This window comes from Ranitomeya variabilis, chromosome 2 (genome assembly GCF_051348905.1).
Source record: "Ranitomeya variabilis isolate aRanVar5 chromosome 2, aRanVar5.hap1, whole genome shotgun sequence".
In the NCBI taxonomy this organism is placed as follows: Eukaryota; Metazoa; Chordata; class Amphibia; order Anura; family Dendrobatidae; genus Ranitomeya; species Ranitomeya variabilis.
Window position 1 is genome coordinate 7,154,840 of NC_135233.1, and position 23,631 is coordinate 7,178,470.

Sequence of the window (23,631 nt, forward strand, 5' to 3'; positions counted from 1 at the left end):
GACTTCGCCCACGTGACTCCGCCTCCACATGACGTCCCCCACGTGACTCCGCATCCACATGACGTCACCCAACGTGACTCCGCCTCCACATGACGTCTCCCCACGTGACTCCGCCTCCACATGACGTCTCCACACGTGACTCCACCTTCACATGACGTCGCCCCATCTGACTCCGCCTCCACATGACGTCGCCCCACGTGACTCCACCTTCATATGACGTCCCCCACGTGACTCCGCCTCCACATGACGTCGCCCCACGTGACTCCACCTTCATTTGACGTCGCCCCACGTGACTCCGCCTTCACATGACGTCGCCCTCTTTTGCAGGAAATGATTGTGATGTTGCGCGGTACAAGTAAATGTCGGAGGCAGAAGCAGCGTGAACACGCCCTGTGTGACGTCAGTGAGTGAAACAGGAAATGATGCGGCGAATTTGAAATCGGAGCCGGGAACGTCGGAGAGCGCGGAGCTGTGACAGGAGGCGGCGGCGGTGTGAGTCGTCGGGACGGGGGAGAGGCGGCGGCGGTGTGTGTAATGTATATTTTATATGGAGGTGGCTGATCCTAGTTTGCACCAATTCACACTAGCTTGGATGTGCCAGTCCGTCTTTTGTTACTTCTGTGTGTGTGTGTATACCAGCTGGTGGTGATGTCACCGGCCTCCTGTGTGTGTGTATACCAGCTGGTGGTGATGTCACCGGCCTCCTGTGTGTGTATACCAGCTGGTGGTGATGTCACCGGCCTCCTGTGTGTGTATACCAGCTGGTGGTGATGTCACCGGCCTCCTGTGTGTGTGTATACCAGCTGGTGGTGATGTCACCGGCCTCCTGTGTGTGTGTATACCAGCTGGTGGTGATGTCACCGGCCTCCTGTGTGTGTATACCAGCTGGTGGTGATGTCACCGGCCTCCTGTGTGTGTATACTAGCTGGTGGTGATGTCACCGGCCTCCTGTGTGTGTGTATACCAGCTGGTGGTGATGTCACCGGCCTCCTGTGTGTGTGTATACCAGCTGGTGGTGATGTCACCGGCCTCCTGTGTGTGTATACCAGCTGGTGGTGATGTCACCGGCCTCCTGTGTGTGTATACCAGCTGGTGGTGATGTCACCGGCCTCCTGTGTGTGTATACTAGCTGGTGGTGATGTCACCGGCCTCCTGTGTGTGTGTATACCAGCTGGTGGTGATGTCACCGGCCTCCTGTGTGTGTGTATACCAGCTGGTGGTGATGTCACCGGCCCCCTGTGTGTGTGTATACCAGCTGGTGGTGATGTCACCGGCCTCCTGTGTGTGTGTATACCAGCTGGTGGTGATGTCACCGGCCTCCTGTGTGTGTGTATACCAGCTGGTGGTGATGTCACCGGCCTCCTGTGTGTGTATACCAGCTGGTGGTGATGTCACCGGCCTCCTGTGTGTGTGTATACCAGCTGGTGGTGATGTCACCGGCCTCCTGTGTGTGTGTGTGTATACCAGCTGGTGGTGATGTCACCGGCCTCCTGTGTGTGTGTGTGTGTATACCAGCTGGTGGTGATGTCACCGGCCTCCTGTGTGTGTGTATACCAGCTGGTGGTGATGTCACCGGCCTCCTGTGTGTGTGTATACCAGCTGGTGGTGATGTCACCGGCCTCCTGTGTGTGTGTGTGTATACCAGCTGGTGGTGATGTCACCGGCCTCCTGTGTGTGTGTATACCAGCTGGTGGTGATGTCACCGGCCTCCTGTGTGTGTGTATACCAGCTGGTGGTGATGTCACCGGCCTTCTGTGTGTGTGTATACCAGCTGGTGGTGATGTCACCGGCCTCCTGTGTGTGTGTATACCAGCTGGTGGTGATGTCACCGGCCTCCTGTGTGTGTGTGTATACCAGCTGGTGGTGATGTCACCGGCCTCCTGTGTGTGTGTATACCAGCTGGTGGTGATGTCACCGGCCTCCTGTGTGTGTGTATACCAGCTGGTGGTGATGTCACCGGCCTCCTGTGTGTGTGTATACCAGCTGGTGGTGATGTCACCGGCCTCCTGTGTGTGTGTGTATACCAGCTGGTGGTGATGTCACCGGCCTCCTGTGTGTGTGTATACCAGCTGGTGGTGATGTCACCGGCCTCCTGTGTGTGTGTGTGTGTGTATACCAGCTGGTGGTGATGTCACCGGCCTCCTGTGTGTGTGTATATACCAGCTGGTGGTGATGTCACCGGCCTCCTGTGTGTGTGTGTGTATACCAGCTGGTGGTGATGTCACCGGCCTCCTGTGTGTGTGTGTGTATACCAGCTGGTGGTGATGTCACCGGCCTCCTGTGTGTGTGTGTATACCAGCTGGTGGTGATGTCACCGGCCTCCTGTGTGTGTATACCAGCTGGTGGTGATGTCACCGGCCTCCTGTGTGTGTGTGTATACCAGCTGGTGGTGATGTCACCGGCCTTCTGTGTGTGTGTATACCAGCTGGTGGTGATGTCACCGGCCTTCTGTGTGTGTATACCAGCTGGTGGTGATGTCACCGGCCTCCTGTGTGTGTATACCAGCTGGTGGTGATGTCACCGGCCTCCTGTGTGTGTATACCAGCTGGTGGTGATGTCACCGGCCTCCTGTGTGTGTGTATACCAGCTGGTGGTGATGTCACCGGCCTCCTGTGTGTGTGTATACCAGCTGGTGGTGATGTCACCGGCCTCCTGTGTGTGTGTGTGTATACCAGCTGGTGGTGATGTCACCGGCCTTCTGTGTGTGTATACCAGCTGGTGGTGATGTCACCGGCCCCCTGTGTGTGTATACCAGCTGGTGGTGATGTCACCGGCCTCCTGTGTGTGTGTATACCAGCTGGTGGTGATGTCACCGGCGTCCTGTGTGTGTGTGTATACCAGCTGGTGGTGATGTCACCGGCCTCCTGTGTGTGTGTATACCAGCTGGTGGTGATGTCACCGGCGTCCTGTGTGTGTGTGTGTATACCAGCTGGTGGTGATGTCACCGGCCTCCTGTGTGTGTATACCAGCTGGTGGTGATGTCACCGGCCTCCTGTGTGTGTGTGTGTGTATACCAGCTGGTGGTGATGTCACCGGCCTTCTGTGTGTGTGTATACCAGCTGGTGGTGATGTCACCGGCCTCCTGTGTGTGTATACCAGCTGGTGGTGATGTCACCGGCGTCCTGTGTGTGTGTATACCAGCTGGTGGTGATGTCACCGGCCTCCTGTGTGTGTGTGTATACCAGCTGGTGGTGATGTCACCGGCCTCCTGTGTGTGTGTATACCAGCTGGTGGTGATGTCACCGGCCCCCTGTGTGTGTATACCAGCTGGTGGTGATGTCACCGGCGTCCTGTGTGTGTGTGTGTGTATACCAGCTGGTGGTGATGTCACCGGCGTCCTGTGTGTGTGTGTGTATACCAGCTGGTGGTGATGTCACCGGCCTCCTGTGTATGTGTGTATACCAGCTGGTGGTGATGTCACCGGCGTCCTGTGTGTGTGTGTGTATACCAGCTGGTGGTGATGTCACCGGCCTCCTGTGTATGTGTGTATACCAGCTGGTGGTGATGTCACCGGCCTCCTGTGTGTGTGTGTGTATACCAGCTGGTGGTGATGTCACCGGCCTCCTGTGTGTGTGTGTATACCAGCTGGTGGTGATGTCACCGGCGTCCTGTGTGTGTGTGTGTGTGTGTATATACCAGCTGGTGGTGATGTCACCGGCCTCCTGTGTGTGTATACCAGCTGGTGGTGATGTCACCGGCGTCCTGTGTGTGTGTATACCAGCTGGTGGTGATGTCACCGGCCTCCTGTGTGTGTGTGTATACCAGCTGGTGGTGATGTCACCGGCCTCCTGTGTGTGTGTGTATACCAGCTGGTGGTGATGTCACCGGCCTCCTGTGTGTGTGTATACCAGCTGGTGGTGATGTCACCGGCCTTCTGTGTGTGTGTATACCAGCTGGTGGTGATGTCACCGGCCTTCTGTGTGTGTGTATACCAGCTGGTGGTGATGTCACCGGCCTCCTGTGTGTGTATACCAGCTGGTGGTGATGTCACCGGCCTCCTGTGTGTGTGTGTGTGTATACCAGCTGGTGGTGATGTCACCGGCCTCCTGTGTGTGTATACCAGCTGGTGGTGATGTCACCGGCCTCGCGTGTGTGTGTATACCAGCTGGTGGTGATGTCACCGGCCTCCTGTGTGTGTGTATACCAGCTGGTGGTGATGTCACCGGCCTCCTGTGTGTGTGTGTGTATACCAGCTGGTGGTGATGTCACCGGCCTCCTGTGTGTGTGTGTGTGTGTATACCAGCTGGTGGTGATGTCACCGGCGTCCTGTGTGTGTGTGTGTGTATACCAGCTGGTGGTGATGTCACCGGCCTCCTGTGTGTGTGTATACCAGCTGGTGGTGATGTCACCGGCCTCCTGTGTGTATACCAGCTGGTGGTGATGTCACCGGCCTCCTGTGTGTGTGTATACCAGCTGGTGGTGATGTCACCGGCCTCCTGTGTGTGTGTGTGTATACCAGCTGGTGGTGATGTCACCGGCGTCCTGTGTGTGTGTGTGTGTGTGTGTGTGTGTGTGTGTGTGTGTGTGTGTGTGTACCAGCTGGTGGTGATGTCACCGGCCTCCTGTGTGTGTGTGTGTGTATTCCAGCTGGTGGTGATGTCACCGGCGTCCTGTGTGTGTGTGTATACCAGCTGGTGGTGATGTCACCGGCCTCCTGTGTGTGTGCATACCAGCTGGTGGTGATGTCACCGGCCTCCTGTGTGTGTGTATACCAGCTGGTGGTGATATCACCGGCCTCCTGTGTGTGTGTGTGTGTATACCAGCTGGTGGTGATGTCACCGGCCTCCTGTGTGTGTGTGTATACCAGCTGGTGGTGATGTCACCGGCCTCCTGTGTGTGTGTATACCAGCTGGTGGTGATGTCACCGGCCTCCTGTGTGTGTATACCAGCTGGTGGTGATGTCACCGGCCTCCTGTGTGTGTGTATACCAGGTGGTGGTGATGTCACCGGCCTCCTGTGTGTGTACCAGCTGGTGGTGATGTCACCGGCCTCCTGTGTGTGTGTATACCAGCTGGTGGTGATGTCACCGGCGTCCTGTGTGTGTGTATACCAGCTGGTGGTGATGTCACCGGCCTCCTGTGTGTGTATACCAGCTGGTGGTGATGTCACCGGCCTCCTGTGTGTGTGTATACCAGCTGGTGGTGATGTCACCGGCCTCCTGTGTGTGTGTGTATACCAGCTGGTGGTGATGTCACCGGCCCCCTGTGTGTGTGTATACCAGCTGGTGGTGATGTCACCGGCCTCCTGTGTGTGTGTGTATACCAGCTGGTGGTGATGTTACCGGCCTCCTGTGTGTGTGTATACCAGCTGGTGGTGATGTCACCGGCCTCCTGTGTGTGTGTATACCAGCTGGTGGTGATGTCACCGGCCTCCTGTGTGTGTGTGTATACCAGCTGGTGGTGATGTCACCGGCCTCCTGTGTGTGTGTATACCAGCTGGTGGTGATGTCACCGGCCTCCTGTGTGTGTGTATACCAGCTGGTGGTGATGTCACCGGCCTCCTGTGTGTGTGTGTATACCAGCTGGTGGTGATGTCACCGGCCTCCTGTGTGTGTGTATACCAGCTGGTGGTGATGTCACCGGCCTCCTGTGTGTGTGTATACCAGCTGGTGGTGATGTCACCGGCGTCCTGTGTGTGTGTGTATACCAGCTGGTGGTGATGTCACCGGCCTCCTGTGTGTGTATACCAGCTGGTGGTGATGTCACCGGCCTCCTGTGTGTGTGTGTATACCAGCTGGTGGTGATGTCACCGGCCTCCTGTGTGTGTGTGTGTATACCAGCTGGTGGTGATGTCACCGGCCTCCTGTGTCTGTGTGTGTGTATACCAGCTGGTGGTGATGTCACCGGCCTCCTGTGTGTGTGTGTGTGTATACCAGCTGGTGGTGATGTCACCGGCATCCTGTGTGTGTGTGTATACCAGCTGGTGGTGATGTCACCGGCCTCCTGTGTGTGTATACCAGCTGGTGGTGATGTCACCGGCCTCCTGTGTGTGTGTATACCAGCTGGTGGTGATGTCACCGGCCTCCTGTGTGTGTGTATACCAGCTGGTGGTGATGTTACCGGCGTCCTGTGTGTGTGTGTGTGTGTGTGTATACCAGCTGGTGGTGATGTCACCGGCGTCCTGTGTGTGTGTATACCAGCTGGTGGTGATGTCACCGGCGTCCTGTGTGTGTGTGTATACCAGCTGGTGGTGATGTCACCGGCGTCCTGTGTGTGTGTATACCAGCTGGTGGTGATGTCACCGGCCTCCTGTGTGTGTGTATACCAGCTGGTGGTGATGTCACCGGCGTCCTGTGTGTGTGTGTATACCAGCTGGTGGTGATGTCACCGGCCTCCTGTGTGTATATACCAGCTGGTGGTGATGTCACCGGCCTTCTGTGTGTGTGTATACCAGCTGGTGGTGATGTCACCGGCCTCCTGTGTGTGTATACCAGCTGGTGGTGATGTCACCGGCCTCCTGTGTGTGTATACCAGCTGGTGGTGATGTCACCGGCCTCCTGTGTGTGTATACCAGCTGGTGGTGATGTCACCGGCCTCCTGTGTGTGTGTATACCAGCTGGTGGTGATGTCACCGGCCTCCTGTGTGTGTGTATACCAGCTGGTGGTGATGTCACCGGCCTCCTGTGTGTGTGTATACCAGCTGGTGGTGATGTCACCGGCCTCCTGTGTGTGTGTATACCAGCTGGTGGTGATGTCACCGGCCCCCTGTGTGTGTGTATACCAGCTGGTGGTGATGTCACCGGCCTCCTGTGTGTGTGTATATACCAGCTGGTGGTGATGTCACCGGCCTCCTGTGTGTGTATACCAGCTGGTGGTGATGTCACCGGCCTCCTGTGTGTGTGTGTATACCAGCTGGTGGTGATGTCACCGGCGTCCTGTGTGTGTATACCAGCTGGTGGTGATGTCACCGGCCTCCTGTGTGTGTGTGTGTGTATACCAGCTGGTGGTGATGTCACCGGCCTTCTGTGTGTGTGTATACCAGCTGGTGGTGATGTCACCGGCCTCCTGTGTGTGTATACCAGCTGGTGGTGATGTCACCGGCGTCCTGTGTGTGTGTGTGTATACCAGCTGGTGGTGATGTTACCGGCCTCCTGTGTGTGTGTATACCAGCTGGTGGTGATGTTACCGGCCTCCTGTGTGTGTGTATACCAGCTGGTGGTGATGTCACCGGCCTCCTGTGTGTGTGTATACCAGCTGGTGGTGATGTCACCGGCCTTCTGTGTGTGTGTATACCAGCTGGTGGTGATGTCACCGGCCTCCTGTGTGTGTGTGTGTGTGTGTGTGTGTACCAGCTGGTGGTGATGTCATCGGCGTCCTGTGTGTGTGTGTGTGTGTGTATACCAGCTGGTGGCGATGTCACCGGCGTCCTGTGTGTGTGTATACCAGCTGGTGGTGATGTCACCGGCCTCCTGTGTGTGTGTGTGTATACCAGCTGGTGGTGATGTCACCGGCCTCCTGTGTGTGTGTGTATACCAGCTGGTGGTGATGTCACCGGCCTCCTGTGTGTGTGTATACCAGCTGGTGGTGATGTCACCGGCCTCCTGTGTGTGTGTATACCAGCTGGTGGTGATGTCACCGGCCTCCTGTGTGTGTATACCAGCAGGTGGTGATGTCACCGGCCCCCTGTGTGTGTATACCAGCTGGTGGTGATGTCACCGGCCTCCTGTGTGTGTATACCAGCTGGTGGTGATGTCACCGGCCTCCTGTGTGTGTGTATACCAGCTGGTGGTGATGTCACCGGCCTCCTGTGTGTGTGTATACCAGCTGGTGGTGATGTCACCGGCCTCCTGTGTGTGTATACCAGCAGGTGGTGATGTCACCGGCCTCCTGTGTGTGTGTGTATACCAGCTGGTGGTGATGTCACCGGCCTCCTGTGTGTGTGTGTGTGTGTGTGTGTGTGTATACCAGCTGGTGGTGATGTCACCGGCCTCCTGTGTGTGTATACCAGCTGGTGGTGATGTCACCGGCCGTCCCAGCTCCTGTGTAACTTCACCAGTCATAGACAGGACCGGCCCGATGCCGCCTCCTGCTGATTACACCCCCGCATTATTGGGGCACTTACTGTTCTTCACACCACTTCATTATGTTTCTGTCAGGAAGGATGGAGCAGGCGGTCCCCCAGCCGCTGTCCTGCAGACCCCGAGGCACCAGACGCGGCTCCAGGGAAGTCCCCGATGTATGTGTGGTGTTTCCAGGAATGGTGACGAGAGATAGCTGCTGCCGTTTCACCTGTGACCTCTTGAAGCACATTCTGCACCAACGCCACCAGCTGCCCCTGCCCTACGAGCAGTTGCTGCACTTCTGTGGGGGGCCGCAGGTAAGAGCCACCGCCCTCTGCCAGTCCCACCCCCTCCTCTGTACCATCTCACTTAGCCTCGCCGCTCTCCTCTCTGCACCACCTCTCCTTCGCCCAACTCCTCTCTCCCATCACCCCCCTGCACCTCGCCAGTCCCCTATCCCTCCTCGCCGGGCTCCTCTCGTGGTTCCCCCCCTTTCCCTCCTCGCCGGGCTCTTCTCGTGGTAATTTCCTCGCCGGCCTCCCCTTGTGGTCCCTTCCCTCCTCGCCGGGCTCCTCTCGTGGTCCCCCCCTTCCCTCCTTGCCGGCCTCCTCTTGTGGTCCCCCCCTTCCCTCCTCGCCGGGCTCCTCTCGTGGTACCCCCCCCCCCCCCCCTTCCCTCCTTGCCGGGCTCCTCTTGTGGTACCTTCCCTCCTCGCCGGGCTCCTCTCGTGGTTCCCCCCCCCCCTTCCCTCCTTGCCGGGCTCCTCTTGTGGTCCCTTCCCTCCTCGCCGGGCTCCTCTCATGGTGATTCCCCCCCCCCCCTTCCCTCCTTGCCGGCCTCCTCTTGTGGTCCCCCCCTTCCCTTTTCGCCGGGCTCCTCTCGTGGTACCCCCCCCCCCCTTCCCTCCTTGCCGGGCTCCTCTTGTGGTGCCTTCCCTCCTCGCCGGGCTCCTCTCGTGGTTCCCCCCCCCCCTTCCCTCCTTGCCGGGCTCCTCTTGTGGTCCCTTCCCTCCTTGCCGGGCGCCTCTCATGGTGATTTCCCCCCCCCCCTTCCCTCCTCGCCGGCCTCCTCTTGTGGTCCCCCCCTTCCCTCCTCGCCGGGCTCCTCTCGTGGTACCCCCCCCCCCCTTCCCTCCTTGCCGGGCTCCTCTTGTGGTACCTTCCCTCCTCGCCGGGCTCCTCTCGTGGTTCCCCCCCCCCTTCCCTCCTTGCCGGGCTCCTCTTGTGGTCCCTTCCCTCCTCGCCGGGCTCCTCTCATGGTGATTCCCCCCCCCCCCTTCCCTCCTTGCCGGCCTCCTCTTGTGGTCCCCCCCTTCCCTTTTCGCCGGGCTCCTCTCGTGGTACCCCCCCCCCCCTTCCCTCCTTGCCGGGCTCCTCTTGTGGTACCTTCCCTCCTCGCCGGGCTCCTCTCGTGGTTCCCCCCCCCCCTTCCCTCCTTGCCGGGCTCCTCTTGTGGTCCCTTCCCTCCTCGCCGGGCTCCTCTCATGGTGATTCCCCCCCCCCTTCCCTCCTCGCCGGCCTCCTCTTGTGGTCCCCACCCTTCCCTCCTCGCCAGGTTCCTCTCGTGGTTCCCCCCCCACTTTCCTCCTTGCCAGGCTCCTCTTGTGGTCCCCTCCCTCCTCGCCGGCCTCCTCTCGTGGTAATTCCCCCCCCCCTTCCCTCCTCGCCAGCCTCCTCTTGTGGTCCCCACCCTTCCCTCCTCGCCGGGTTCCTCTCGTGGTCCCCCCCCCCTTCCTTCCTTGCCGGGCTCCTCTCCACTTATGTTTTCTCCTCTTCCAGGATGGTGATGAGGTTAGGAGACGGCCGATGAAGGAGGCGTCTGATTCCCGTCAATGCCAGCGTGCGCTCTCAGACTTGGCAGAGTTAATGTCTCAGCTCCAAGTCTTCTTCACGCTGACCTCTGTGCCCCGCGTTCTGCTGCTGCTGGGAGGATCTGCGGTCAGCCCTAAGGAGCTGTATGTGATAGACATGGAGGACATCCAGGTGGGAAATGGTGAGCAGAGCCTGAGTCACCGGCCCTGTCTCCGCCAACTCTTCCGGTCCCTTTTTCTGGCTGACCCATTCAGTGAGCTGCGTTCTTCCGGTCTGATGAGCCTGGTTCTGATGGTGCAGGGACATCGAGACTGCGCCACAGATTGGTTTAGACCCAAACTCAATTATAAGATTCCCACCAGGGGCCACACGCTGACCATCAAACTGTCCAGCAGTGGAGCAGAGCGCACCACGGACCGCAGCGCCCCGGACCACAGCGACGACTACATCTGGTTTCAGGCTCCAGTCACGCTGAAAGGGTTTCAGAACTGAGCGCGCAAGGACCCCTCTATGCGACTCCAAATGGGAGGGGATGGTCTCTGCTGTGAGACGCACGACCCCTTCCCCTCCATAATATCTTGTTCTGGAGCGCAGAGATGCAGATGGACGGTCACTGGCCTCCTGGGTCTCCTCTTCATTGTGCAATAAACCTTTGTGTTAGCAGCTCTGGACAGAGACCTCCGTGTATCCTGGGCAAAGACCCCAATATATCCCGGGCAGCTGCGTCATTTATGTACAGCCTCCAGCTACCAGACAAGGACGTGCTCTGATGAGCAGGACGGTCAGTCCTCCTGGGTGTCAGTTGTGTCTGGACCCCCAACTTCTACCTCAGCTACAATCCTTACACCTCGGTGACACTTGTGGCCTTCAGCATCTTCATCCTCTATGAGAAGTGAATATGGTGGTCTCCTCCATGGCCAAGAATCGCATCCTTCCTGCAGGGGGCAGTGTGCTGCTATAGTGAGGGTCCGATGTGCTTCATTTATCTGGACTCTTCTGTGGTGTCTGGAAATGTTTTCTGTCATGTCTCCTACATGATACAAGAGCCCACGGGCCGGTACATGGCTGCCTATAGGGCGCTGATAGGGTATTTATTGGACTCGGCTAAAGAGATTGTAAGATTTCTCTTCATATTGTAGTGATAGCAGCAAGTGCAGGCGCCATCCTGAGTGTGGAGTGTACGGACGGCCGCGTCAGTGTGAGCGTCGAATGAACGGGCAGCCGCGTCAGTGTGAGCATCGAGTGAACGGGCAGCCGCGTCAGTGTGAGCATCGAGTGAACGGGCAGCCGCGTCAGTGTGAGCATCGCCGTCCCAACTGAGATTTCCACATAATTCTGCACTTCGGATCTGTTAGTTTTCCTTTTGTTCCATGAAAAAAGAAATGTGATTGGTGCAGAGGATGGGTCTGATCTGACGGCTGCAGGTGCGACATGAGGACCCTTAGACTAAAACGGGATCTGTACTTTAATAATGTGGCTCTGCGCAGGATGGCGGTCTTCGGTATGCAACTGCTTTTTTCTCTGCAGGAATTTCTGTTTCTAGAATGAAATTTGGGAACTGAATTGCCTAATCCAGGTGTGAACAGCGCTGCTTCGGGATCACTGGGACGTCGTGGGAGCTTTTTTTCTGCTTTTGGTATTTTTTTGATCATATATATAATGTTATTAAATGTTGCCTCTTCTGGGGCTCTGGCCTCCCCGTGCCTCTTTTCCTCTTCTGGGGCTCCGGCTTCTCCCCGTGCCTCTTGTCCTCTTCTGGGGCTCCGGCCTCTCCCCGTGCCTCTTTCTTTTCCTCTTCTGGGGCTCCGGCCTCTCCCCGTGCCTCTTCCTTTTCCTCTTCTGGGGCTCCGGCCTCTCCCCGTGCCTCTTCCTTTTCCTCTCCCCGTGCCTCTTCCTTTTCCTCTTCTGGGGCTCCGGCCTCTCCCCGTGCCTCTTCCTTTTCCTCTTCTGGGGCTCCGGCCTCTCCACGTGCCTCTTCCTTTTCCTCTTCTGGGGCTCCGGCCTCTCCACGTGCCTCTTCCTTTTCCTCTTCTGGGGCTCCGGCCTCTCCACGTGCCTCTTCCTTTTCCTCTTCTGGGGCTCCGGCCTCTCCCCGTGCCTCTTCCTTTTCCTCTTCTGGGGCTCCGGCCTCTCCCCGTGCCTCTTCCTTTTCCTCTTCTGGTGCCCCGGCCTCTCCCCGTGCCTCGTCCTTTTCCTCTTCTGGTGCCCCGGCCTCTCCCCGTGCCTCGTCCTTTGCCTCTTCTGGGGCTCCATCCTCTCCCCGTGCCTCGTCCTTTGCTTCTTCTGGGGCTCCGGCCTCTCCCCGTGCCTCGTCCTTTGCTTCTTCTGGGGCTCCGGCCTCTCCCCGTGCCTCGTCCTTTGCTTCTTCTGGGGCTCCGGCCTCGTCCTTTGCTTCTTCTGGGGCCCTGGCTGCGCCACGTGTCTTGTCCTTTGCCTCCTGGTTGCGGACACTTTGCCCGACTCTTTTGCTTATTACATTCATATTTATATAGATTTAAATTCCATTTTCTGTAGATTTTATAAGAAAGAAAATCTGATCTGACACTGGTGCCCCCGACCAATGGCAACAGCTGAGTTAAGGCACTGTCTGTACACGTTCTTACACTGTGTGTGTCCCAGCATTGGGTGGTAAAGGGTCCAGTGGGCACCGAACAGCGCTGTCCCCATGGAACCTGGAGATGCTAGAACTAAGTGGTGCTAAAAAAGAATTAGTAAAACATTGGACACCAGAACTAATATATACCACACATGATGGGGATTAGACACACGGCACTCAGGGCTGTATTACAGATGGGCGGACACCTGGATGTTGAGGTTTGGTAGAACAGTTACTTGAATGAGGAGCCTGAATATCCCAGTGTTTGCCACGCTGTCATGTGCATGACAGCGTGGAAAACACCGCTTCTGATCGACGGTAAAATCATCACCTTGTCTGCCGTTTGGCTCGTGCCCCAGGTCCTCGTCTGATGCTTTTAGCTCAGGTCTCGGGTCCTCGTCTGGCTCGCGTGCCGGGTCCTCGTCTGGCGTTTGGGCTCGCGTCCCGGGTCCTCGTCTGGCGTTTGGCTCGCGTCCCGGGTCCTCGTCTGGCGTTTGGCTCGCGTCCCGGGTCCTCGTCTGGCGTTTGGCTCGCGTCCCGGGTCCTCGTCTGGCGTTTGGCTCGCGTCCCGGGTCCTCGTCTGGCGTTTGGCTCGCGTCCCGGGTCCTCGTCTGGCGTTTGGCTCGCGTCCCGGGTCCTCGTCTGGCGTTTGGCTTACGTCCCGGGTCCTCGTCTTATGCTTTTAGCTCACGTCTCGGGTTCTTGTCTGACGGTTAGCTCGTGTCCCGGGTCCTCGTCTGGCGTTTGGCTTGGGTCCCGGGTCCTCGTCTGATGCTTTTAGCTCATGTCTCGGGTTCTTGTCTGATGGTTAGCTCACGTCCCGGGGCCTCGTCTGGCGTTTGGCTCGCGTCCCGGGTCCTCGTCTGGCGTTTGGCTCGCGTCCTGGGTCCTCGTCTGGCGTTTGGCTTACGTCCCGGGTCCTCGTCTGATGGTTAGCTCACGTCCCGGGTCCTCGTCTTATGCTTTTAGCTCACGTCTCGGGTTCTTGTCTGATGGTTAGCTCACGTCCCGGGGCCTCGTCTGGCGTTTGGCTTGTGTCCCGGGTCCTCGTCTGATGCTTTTAGCTCATGTCTCGAGTTCTTGTCTGACGGTTAGCTCGTGTCCCGGGTCCTCATCTGATGCTTTTAGCTCACGTCTCGGGTTCTCGTCTGACAGCTTGCATCCCAGGTCCTCGTCTGATGCTTTTAGCTCACGTCCCGGGTCCTCGTCTGATGCTTTTAGCTCACGTCTCGGGTCCTCGTCTGACGTTTAGCTCGCGTCCCGGGTCCTTGTCTGGCGTCTGGTTCGCGTCCCGGGTCCTCGTCTGATGCTTTTAGCTCACGTCTCGGGTTCTCATCTGACTGTTAGCTCGCGTCCCTGGTCCTCGTCTGGCGTTTGGCTCGCATCCCGGGTTCTCGTCTGGCTCGCGTCCCGGGTCCTCGTCTGGCGTTGGGCTCGCATCCCGGGTCCTCGTCTGATGCTTTTAGCTCACGTCTCGGGTTCTTGTCTGACATTTAGCTCGCGTCCCGGGTCCTCGTCTGGCGTTTGGCTTGGGTCCCGGGTCCTCGTCTGATGCTTTTAGCTCACGTCTCGAGTTCTCGTCTGACGGTTAGCTCACGTCCCGGGTCCTCGTTTGGCTCGTGTCCCGGGTCCTCGTCTGATGCTTTTAGCTCATGTCTCGGGTTCTTGTCTGATGGTTAGCTCACGTCCCGGGGCCTCGTCTGGCGTTTGGCTCGCGTCCCGGGTCCTCGTCTGGCGTTTGGCTCGCGTCCTGGGTCCTCGTCTGGCGTTTGGCTTACGTCCCGGGTCCTCGTCTGATGGTTAGCTCACGTCCCGGGTCCTCGTCTGATGCTTTTAGCTCACGTCTCGGGTTCTTGTCTGACGGTTAGCTCGTGTCCCGGGTCCTCGTCTGGCGTTTGGCTTGGGTCCCGGGTCCTCGTCTGATGCTTTTAGCTCACGTCTCGAGTTCTCGTCTGACGGTTAGCTCACGTCCCGGGTCCTCGTTTGGCTCGTGTCCCGGGTCCTCGTCTGATGCTTTTAGCTCATGTCTCGGGTTCTTGTCTGATGGTTAGCTCACGTCCCGGGGCCTCGTCTGGCGTTTGGCTTGTGTCCCGGGTCCTCGTCTGATGCTTTTAGCTCATGTCTCGAGTTCTTGTCTGACGGTTAGCTCGTGTCCCGGGTCCTCGTCTGATGCTTTTAGCTCACGTCTCGGGTTCTCGTCTGACAGCTTGCATCCCAGGTCCTCGTCTGATGCTTTTAGCTCACGTCCCGGGTCCTCGTCTGATGCTTTTAGCTCACGTCTCGGGTCCTCGTCTGACGTTTAGCTCGCGTCCCGGGTCCTTGTCTGGCGTCTGGTTCGCGTCCCGGGTCCTCGTCTGATGCTTTTAGCTCACGTCTCGGGTTCTCATCTGACTGTTAGCTCGCGTCCCTGGTCCTCGTCTGGCGTTTGGCTCGCATCCCGGGTTCTCGTCTGGCTCGCGTCCCGGGTCCTCGTCTGGCGTTGGGCTCGCATCCCGGGTCCTCGTCTGATGCTTTTAGCTCACGTCTCGGGTTCTTGTCTGACATTTAGCTCGCGTCCCGGGTCCTCGTCTGGCGTTTGGCTTGGGTCCCGGGTCCTCGTCTGATGCTTTTAGCTCACGTCTCGAGTTCTCGTCTGACGGTTAGCTCACGTCCCGGGTCCTCGTTTGGCTCGTGTCCCGGGTCCTCGTCTGATGCTTTTAGCTCATGTCTCGGGTTCTTGTCTGATGGTTAGCTCACGTCCCGGGGCCTCGTCTGGCGTTTGGCTCGCGTCCCGGGTCCTCGTCTGGCGTTTGGCTCGCGTCCTGGGTCCTCGTCTGGCGTTTGGCTTACGTCCCGGGTCCTCGTCTGATGGTTAGCTCACGTCCCGGGTCCTCGTCTTATGCTTTTAGCTCACGTCTCGGGTTCTTGTCTGACGGTTAGCTCGTGTCCCGGGTCCTCGTCTGGCGTTTGGCTTGGGTCCCGGGTCCTCGTCTGATGCTTTTAGCTCACGTCTCGAGTTCTCGTCTGACGGTTAGCTCACGTCCCGGGTCCTCGTTTGGCTCGTGTCCCGGGTCCTCGTCTGATGCTTTTAGCTCATGTCTCGGGTTCTTGTCTGATGGTTAGCTCACGTCCCGGGGCCTCGTCTGGCGTTTGGCTTGTGTCCCGGGTCCTCGTCTGATGCTTTTAGCTCATGTCTCGAGTTCTCGTCTGACAGCTTGCATCCCAGGTCCTCGTCTGATGCTTTTAGCTCACGTCCCGGGTCCTCGTCTGATGCTTTTAGCTCACGTCTCGGGTCCTCGTCTGACGTTTAGCTCGCGTCCCGGGTCCTTGTCTGGCGTCTGGTTCGCGTCCCGGGTCCTCGTCTGATGCTTTTAGCTCACGTCTCGGGTTCTCATCTGACTGTTAGCTCGCGTCCCTGGTCCTCGTCTGGCGTTTGGCTCGCATCCCGGGTTCTCGTCTGGCTCGCGTCCCGGGTCCTCGTCTGGCGTTGGGCTCGCATCCCGGGTCCTCGTCTGATGCTTTTAGCTCACGTCTCGGGTTCTTGTCTGACATTTAGCTCGCGTCCCGGGTCCTCGTCTGGCGTCTGGTTCGCGTCCCGGGTCCTCGTCTGATGCTTTTAGCTCACGTCTCGGGTTCTCATCTGACTGTTAGCTCGCGTCCCTGGTCCTCGTCTGGCGTTTGGTTCGCGTCCCGGGTCCTCGTCTGATGCTTTTAGCTCACGTCTCGGGTTCTCATCTGACTGTTAGCTCGCGTCCCGGGTCCTCGTCTGGCTCGCGTCCCGGGTCCTCGTCTGGCGTTTGGCTCCCATCCCGGGTCCTCGTCTGATGCTTTTAGCTCACGTCTCGGGTTCTTGTCTGACGTTTAGCTCGCGTGCCGGGTCCTCGTCTGGTGTTTGACTCGCGGTCTGGGTCCTTTTCAGACTTTTATTTCTGCACTTTCTTCTCTACCGTGATGTGACGTCATTCTCCGCACAGTTCAGATCCTTGCAGTCTCTTCCATCTCGTTTCTCATCTGCTATTTCTGGAAAAATCATCAATTATTCATGGGCTTCTGATGTCTCCATGTGGTGTCTCTTCTGCAAAGAGCAGTGTGAGGATGGTATGGAAATGTGACATAACTGCACCACTATTTTGGCTTTCAGGACCATTTTGTTTTTTGCCGTCGTAGATTTTATGTTTTTCTGCTGCTGTTGGGGGTCACTGCTTTGTTCTCTACTTTCCACAAAATTGAAATGAAATGTTAAGCGAGAAAATCTGCAAGTTATTTATATGGTGGGGTAATAATTTCTCCAGGGCAACATTTACTCCTAACCGGCCCCTCCTGTAAGGCCTTTCACACTTCAGTCTTCTGGCGTCAGTCAAAATCCAACGGAGCCACGGATCCGTCAAAAATAGTGAAAAACTGAAACAATGGATGTTTTTTCGATGGATCCGGATCCGTTGCATCCATCACTTCCATTTTTTCAACGGATCCGTTTTCCATACCTCCAAATGGGAGGCTCCCAAACGTGATTCACTACTGGAAGATAATGGAAACCTATATGTTAAGTGTTTTAACAACCCATATTTGAGAGGTTGTAGAGCAAGTGGCAGAAGTGGAAGGAGTTCTAGCAAATATTGTGACCATCTTTCCATCAGTCAGGCTTGCTGGCAGGCTTCTTGCTTGTATGCTTCTTGCTGGCACATTGAGAAGTGAAGCCACATGGCAGGTTTATATACCGTATTTTTCTGACTATAAGACGCACTTTTTCCCCAAAAAAATTGTGAGGAAAATGGGGGGTGCGTCTTTTAGTTGGAATGCAGGCTTACCGGCAGTGTGGCGGGGGCAGAGTGGTGGCGGCAGATGATGATGTGGCGCGGTGAGCGGTATGACGTGAGCAGGGTCCCTTCCACATTTGAGGTGACGCCGCGGCCCGGTATTGAAGGAGAGCAGCAGAGCAGGGTGAGTCACGGCTTTCCCGGTGGCGGCGGCCATCTTCCTGAGGCCGCGCGTGCGCAGATTGAGTTTTCTGCTTCCTGGGGCTTCAGGAAAATGGCTGCGGGTGCGCAGATGGAGATTGCGGTGGCCATTTTCCTGAAGCAGAGATTGCAGATTGAGATCTCGGCTTCAGGAAAATGGTCGCCGCGATCTCCATCTGCGCACGCGCGGCCATTTTCCTGAGGCCCTGGGAAGCAGAGTACTGAATCTACGCACGCGTGGCCTCAGAAAGATGGCCGCCGCCACCGGGAAAACCGTGACTCACCCAGCTCTGCTGCTCTCCTTCAATACCGCCGTGGCGTCACCTCAAATGTGGAAGGGACCCTGGCCACCGCCACCTGAGGAAGTGACCGCACATCTGCCGCCGCCACAGCAGTGCCGCAACCTCCCCATGGACACCAGGCCATGGCGTCGCCCACCGCGCCTCAGCATCACTGCACCTCTGCTGACACCATGCCTCCTGTGACCCTGCTCTGCCACTGCTTGCCCTCAGGTAAGAGATCTTAAATTCGGACAATAAGATGGACCCCCATCTTATAAAAAAAAAAAATTTCTGCAATTTTCACCCCAAATTTGGGGTGCGTTTTATAGCCCGAAAAATATGGTAGATTTGGGGCTGTCTGGCCAATTGGATACTAAATACAGAAATTGGAGCCATGCTCAGTGCAAAAAAACAATCCATCGCTGGATTCCGTCATTTGACGGACAGCGACGGATCCTGCCCCATAGGCTTCCATTCTAGCCAATGATGGATGCCGCTGGATCTGTCGCTGTCTGACTTTTCGACGCAGACAAAAAAACTCTACTTTGTCCGTCTTCTCCAGACAACGGATAAACAAATTCCGACAGAGCCAGCGCACGACGGACGAAACGTGAGGCCATCCGTCGCTAACACAAGACGATGAGAAAAAGACGGATCCAGCGGGCAAATGCGCTGGATCCGTTTTTTTCACAAAACGATGGATTTTGACTGAAACAAAAAGACTGAAGTGTTAAAGAGGCCTTACAACAAGAGGTCTTCGGCGCAGGTCTCCGTACAATAGTAGAGCGCAGTGACGACAAGATGTGGGCATGAGCTATGGAGGTCTCCTGTACCATGCACTGCCAAGTGGAGAGGACCTGCGATGGGCGGGTCTGGGTGACTGGCGCAGCCAGGTGTAGGGACCGTGTGACTCGTATGGCCAGGTGGAGGGGCCATCTGCCTGGTGCTGATGTTTTGGCTGCATTTCTGTGTGGAACATATGCAAGGTGTCTGCATTTACATAAAGGGCTTTTTACACTGAACAATCAGTCCTGATCACTGACTATGGTAAAAATCGAGCCTTAAAGGGGTGTTGTCATGTTCTTAAATTGCTTCAGTGAGACCGTGTTAAAATAAGCAAGTTTGCAACTGACCTTTTTTTCTATCTGCTGTAATTCTCCTGCAATCAAAGCTTTTATCTTATGTGGTGTACAGTTGGTTTCCAAGAACTCAGCCAACAGAGCCTGATAGAAGAGATTAGTTAACTCCTAACATCCCACCCATCTTTCTCCAGCTCATTGATTTTTATTAAATCAATAACGTATGTCCTCAAAAATAACACTTCTATATCTTGTACTGGATTGCTCTTCAAAAAGACTTAATGAAAATAAATGCCCTAATGACCCATTAAACTCAAAACCTAGAACAGAACAAAGGAAGTGAACACAATTTTTATAATTAAATAATGTTAAAAGCACGAGAGCCTCATGACCGGGGGACACGACGCATAGTGAATAGGGCATCATGGTGCGAGCTTCCACTTTCCACCATGTTGGTTGTAAGGCTATGTGCACACGTTGCAGATTTGCCTGTGGAATTTTCTGTGCAGATTCTTCCCTCTTGCCAGAAAATGCAGGTGCGGATTTTACATTTTTTCCACGCGGATTTGAATGCATTTTTGAAAGCTAAATAAAGATCTATTGAAAAAAAAAAAAAAAAGATTTGTGATGTCATTTCTTGTCCAACCTCCTCTTTTACATTTGTCCAACCCACACTCCATTACACACAGAAGGAATGAGAGATAAATAGAAGGAATGAGATAGATCGATATCTATGGATATATCTATCTCTATAGATTATCCATAGATATAATAGCAAGGCCGATGTTTATTAATGAAAAATGTTTTCTTTTTGAAAAAAAAAAAAATGGCGTGGGCTCCCGCGCAATTTCCTGCACCAGAGGGGGAAATCCGACGGCCGGGGGCATTATGTTTGTAGCCTGGGAAGGGGATAATGCCCATGGCCCCTTCTCAGGCTATGAATATCAGCCCCCCAAAAAGTGGGGCCCCCTATATTTTATAGCCAGAAAGGCTACGCAGACAGCTGCCGGCTGATATTCATGGCTTAGAGAAGGGCCTTGGATATTGCCCCCCCTGGCTACAAATACCAGCCCGCAGCCCCCCAGAAATGGTGCCAATTCCGGCACTTAGCCCCTCTTCCCACTGAATTGTAGCGGTGGGATATGGGGTAATAAGGGGTTAATGGTCACCTTTGTATTGTAAGGTGACATTAAGCCTGGTTAATAATGAAGTGTCAATAAGACGCCTATCCATCATTAATCCTATAATAGTGGAAGAGTTTAAAAAAAAAAAAAGACAGCCAGAAAAAAGTATTTTAATATTCTTAATTTCAACATACTTAACATACTCGATCGCCTGCAAAAAATTAAAAATAATAAACCAACCATATACTCCCTGTCCGACGCAGTCCAATTAATAACGAGGGTCCCACGACGATCTCCCCTATAGAACAGTCACATCGGGTGATGTCACCACTCTATAGGCCTCCAGTGACACACTGACAGGAGACCATGGCTCCTGCAGTGCATCACTGGAGAGGATACCTTAGTTCATTTGTCTCACTTTATGGCAAAGCTGCGTGGGAATTTTCCCACACAGTAGTGCCGCAAGTGAGAGTAGGAACTATTTCTCATAGAGGCGGAGGGATACAGTGTGGAAGGATACTGGAAGGATACCTTCCGTCATTGTATTCCGGAGCCCCTGGAGAGCGGTCGCATCAGCTGATGTGGCTGCTCTCCACGGGAGATAGTCATGGGACACTCGTATTAATAAGATGTCTGCAGACACAGGGAGTATATTGTTTGTTTATTAAGATTTTTTACAGGTGAGCAATGGCTTCGGGGATCAAGGTGATGGTGAGTTTGTACTCTGTTGCATGTACTGTATGTATGTTGTATGTACTGTATATTGTATGTGTATTTGTTTTTTACACTTGAACACAGTAGCCGGATGAATGGACTATACTGTCCCATCATCTGGCTACCTGTCACTGTAGCAGGCATAGCCGGATGGGTCTAGTAGCCCCATTGGACGATGCCTGCCTACATACAGACCTGCACACAGCCCCGCGATCCCCACAGACACACACGTACATCATCCCCGCACACTCCACCCACATTCTTCCCCCTCCCGATCTGCAGCATTTCTCGCATCCAACTCCTCAGCAAAGCCACAGATCTTTTTTAAACCTGCAGTTTTGCTGACGATTGGCTTGACACAATGGAAGTCAATGAGTGCAGAAACGCTGCAGATCCGCAAATAGAATTGACATGGTCCTTTTTTTGAATCTGCGTTTTCAGTGCTGAATTTTTTGTACCATTAGCACAGCATTTTTTTTCCCCATTGATTTACATTGTACTGTAAATCACTTGCGGATCTGCAGCGTTTCCATGTGGAAAAAATGCTGCGGATCCGCAGGAAATCCACAACGTGTGCACATAGCCTCAAGGCAATACTTCTAGTTCACAGTGCAAAACCCATGTACAAATATCAATGACAAAAAAGGAAAGAACCTTATACATGTGGATGTGAATCCGTTGTGTCCCTCTACTCCTACACGTTTCATCCTGCTTCTTCAGGGCACATGTCAAAGAGGGGGATCTGATGAATATAAATACTGAAAGCTGACTGAAGGTGCGTATGGACTAATCACTGGATGTGCACAATGTGGTCTTTCGCGCAAAATGTCTACGACACGTGACTTCCAGTCCTGGTCAGTGGGATGCAGGAACACAGATCCGCCCGGTCTTCACGGCGCTTGCGGTGTGCCGCATATACGGAAGTCAGTGGGGTGAGCAGATGACACATCCACACCACAAAAGCGCACGCAAGCGGAGCCCCCCACAATGTTCAAAACACCTCAGCCAATGCAAAGGTGGGCAGTATTTTAGGAATCCACATGCTATATGGGGGACACAAGCATCAATGCCAACATCCCCCCGGTAATATCTAGAAGACACCGCACACTCTTAATAGATATTTATGCAAAATGTATTAAATATCACACTACACGACACATGGGAGCAATGTACATTTTAAAGATAAGCGACCACTTGTAGTAACAATTCAATTGACGTTTCGGCTCTCCTGAGCCTTAATCATAATATCGCTTGGTATAGCAATGATAGATGCACATAGCTAATTCCTTGCTTACGGGTATAGGTGGTGCTATTAGCAGATAAGGCGGTATGTGGCCAATCGTGGTATGCTGCCCTGTGTGCTGAACCTGGGGTGGATGTCTTGTAAGGCGGCGCTCCCGCGCCTTGCTGATGACGCCACACGGACTGTGCAGGAGACAGCGCTACATTATGCGCTGTCCCTTGCTTTGGGTGCTGAAGCCGGAATTCATTCCTTCTTCCCAGCAACTTTCGCTGGAGAGAAGGAATGAAAAATCATTGTTTTTTATATTTTTTGTGGTTAAAATAAAGTTCCCGGCAACCTCCCCCCTCCCACTCCGTGTGCCCGCCCGCTGGAAATAAAATACTCACCCAGGTCCCTTGATGCTTCCTCTCGGCGCCGCAGATTTTCCTGTATGAGCGGTCACGTGGTGCCGCTCATTACAGTATAATATGCAGCTCCACCTCCCATAGGGGACTGATGTGCCACGTGAGCTCATGGACACACGGACACGGATAACTCCGGTACCGGAATTATCTGGATGTGTGAGACTGACCTAAATGAAAGAGGATGGGGGAAGGGGGGGAGGGAATCACCTGATGCATACAAGTAACAACCAACAGTAAAAGAAAAGGTATATGCACCAAAAATAATGGGATAACCACACCAATAGTTTTACAAAAAATGCAAAAAGTTTTTATTAGTTAGCAGCACCACACAAAGACCGTATTTTTTAAAAACAATTAAAAAGCCCCCATACACAAGCTGGAGGGTTTAGGGTCCATTCAAAATATGAGTTGAATACTCCAGAAACACATTGCACAGTCTGTATCAGCTATTATACAAATACAATTCTAACAGTGACCAAGCTGACAGTGATATAAACCGAACAATATATGCATGCTGTTTTCCCCCTTTTACAGAAACAGTAAAGCAGGGTTTATATCCAGGTATCCCACTCAATATGGGGGCAGTTTAGCATAATCGTACGGCAATAGCTCCCACAAGTTGTGGGGAAACCTCAGCATCAATAGTAGGCCAGTCTCACCCGTCCAGATAATTCCAGTACCGGAAAAATTGGTACCGGAGTTATCCGTGTCCGTGTGCTCACGTGGCACATCAGTCCCCTTTGGGGAGTGGAGCCGCATATTCATCACTGTAATGAGCGGTACCACGTGACCGCTCACACAGGACAAGCTGCGGCGCTGAGAGGAGGCATCGCGGGAGCTGGGTGAGTATTTTAATGCGGGCGGGCGCACGGGGTGGGAGGCGGGAGCTGACCGGGAACTTTAAACACCAAAAACCTTGATTTGTCATTCCTTCTCTTCAGCGAACACTGCTGGGGAGAAGGAATGAATGGCAGCTTCAGCACCACACGCTGGGGGGACAGCGCTTAACTCTAGAGCTGTCTCCTGCACGGTCCGTGTGGTCCTCAGTCGGCACACGGACGGCATCCGTGTGCGGTACGTGTTTACACGGACCCACTGACTTTAATGGGTCCGTGTGATCCGTGCCCTCCCAGAACACTGACATGTGCAGAGACACATTGATTTTAATGTGTCTACGTGAGTCAGCGTCTCCAGTACGTGAGAAAACTGTCACCACACGTACCGGAGCCACTGACGTGTGAAACCGGCCTTAGAGATTAAATACCCAAATACTACCAGTCTCATAGAGATCACACCTATGGACCCGGTATAGTGGACCCCGTATAATGGACCCGGTATAGGGTCCCCACCCCGTCGGGCAAGTCACCTAAGTATTTTGCAAAGCAGGCTGTAGCAATGCACACCGAGGTAAAACACGGCACCGACATAACATGCGGAAGACAC

General features: G+C 54.8%; 1 protein-coding gene across 7 annotated transcripts; it reads left to right on the top strand.

The window, feature by feature from the left end:
- The first annotated feature begins 288 nt into the window (after positions 1-288).
- MAD2L1BP (MAD2L1 binding protein) lies at positions 289-11,506 on the top strand. 7 transcript variants are annotated; one of them, XM_077281930.1, is made up of 3 exons: positions 289-403; positions 8,096-8,316; positions 9,778-11,506. In XM_077281930.1, the coding sequence occupies exons 1-3, from the start codon at positions 331-333 to the stop codon at positions 10,300-10,302; spliced, it is 819 nt and encodes a 272-aa protein (XP_077138045.1). In that variant the 5' UTR covers positions 289-330; the 3' UTR covers positions 10,303-11,506. The 7 variants fall into 7 exon arrangements, with proteins under 7 accessions (XP_077138045.1, XP_077138047.1, XP_077138051.1 ...); XM_077281932.1 differs by having other exon boundaries at positions 337-492; XM_077281936.1 differs by having other exon boundaries at positions 352-403; positions 8,100-8,316.
- The last annotated feature ends 12,125 nt before the right edge of the window (positions 11,507-23,631 follow it).

What these genes read in the sequence shown, in the direction of transcription:
- MAD2L1BP (XM_077281930.1), top strand. Translation starts at nt 331, where the DNA reads ATGATTGTGATGTTGCGCGGTACAAGTAAATGTCGGAGGCAGAAGCAG. An exon ending in ACACGCCCTGTGTGACGTCA is followed by an intron (nt 404 to 8,095) that starts GTGAGTGAAACA and finishes TGTTTCTGTCAG; the next exon opens with GAAGGATGGAGCAGGCGGTC. An exon ending in ACTTCTGTGGGGGGCCGCAG is followed by an intron (nt 8,317 to 9,777) that starts GTAAGAGCCACC and finishes CTCCTCTTCCAG; the next exon opens with GATGGTGATGAGGTTAGGAG.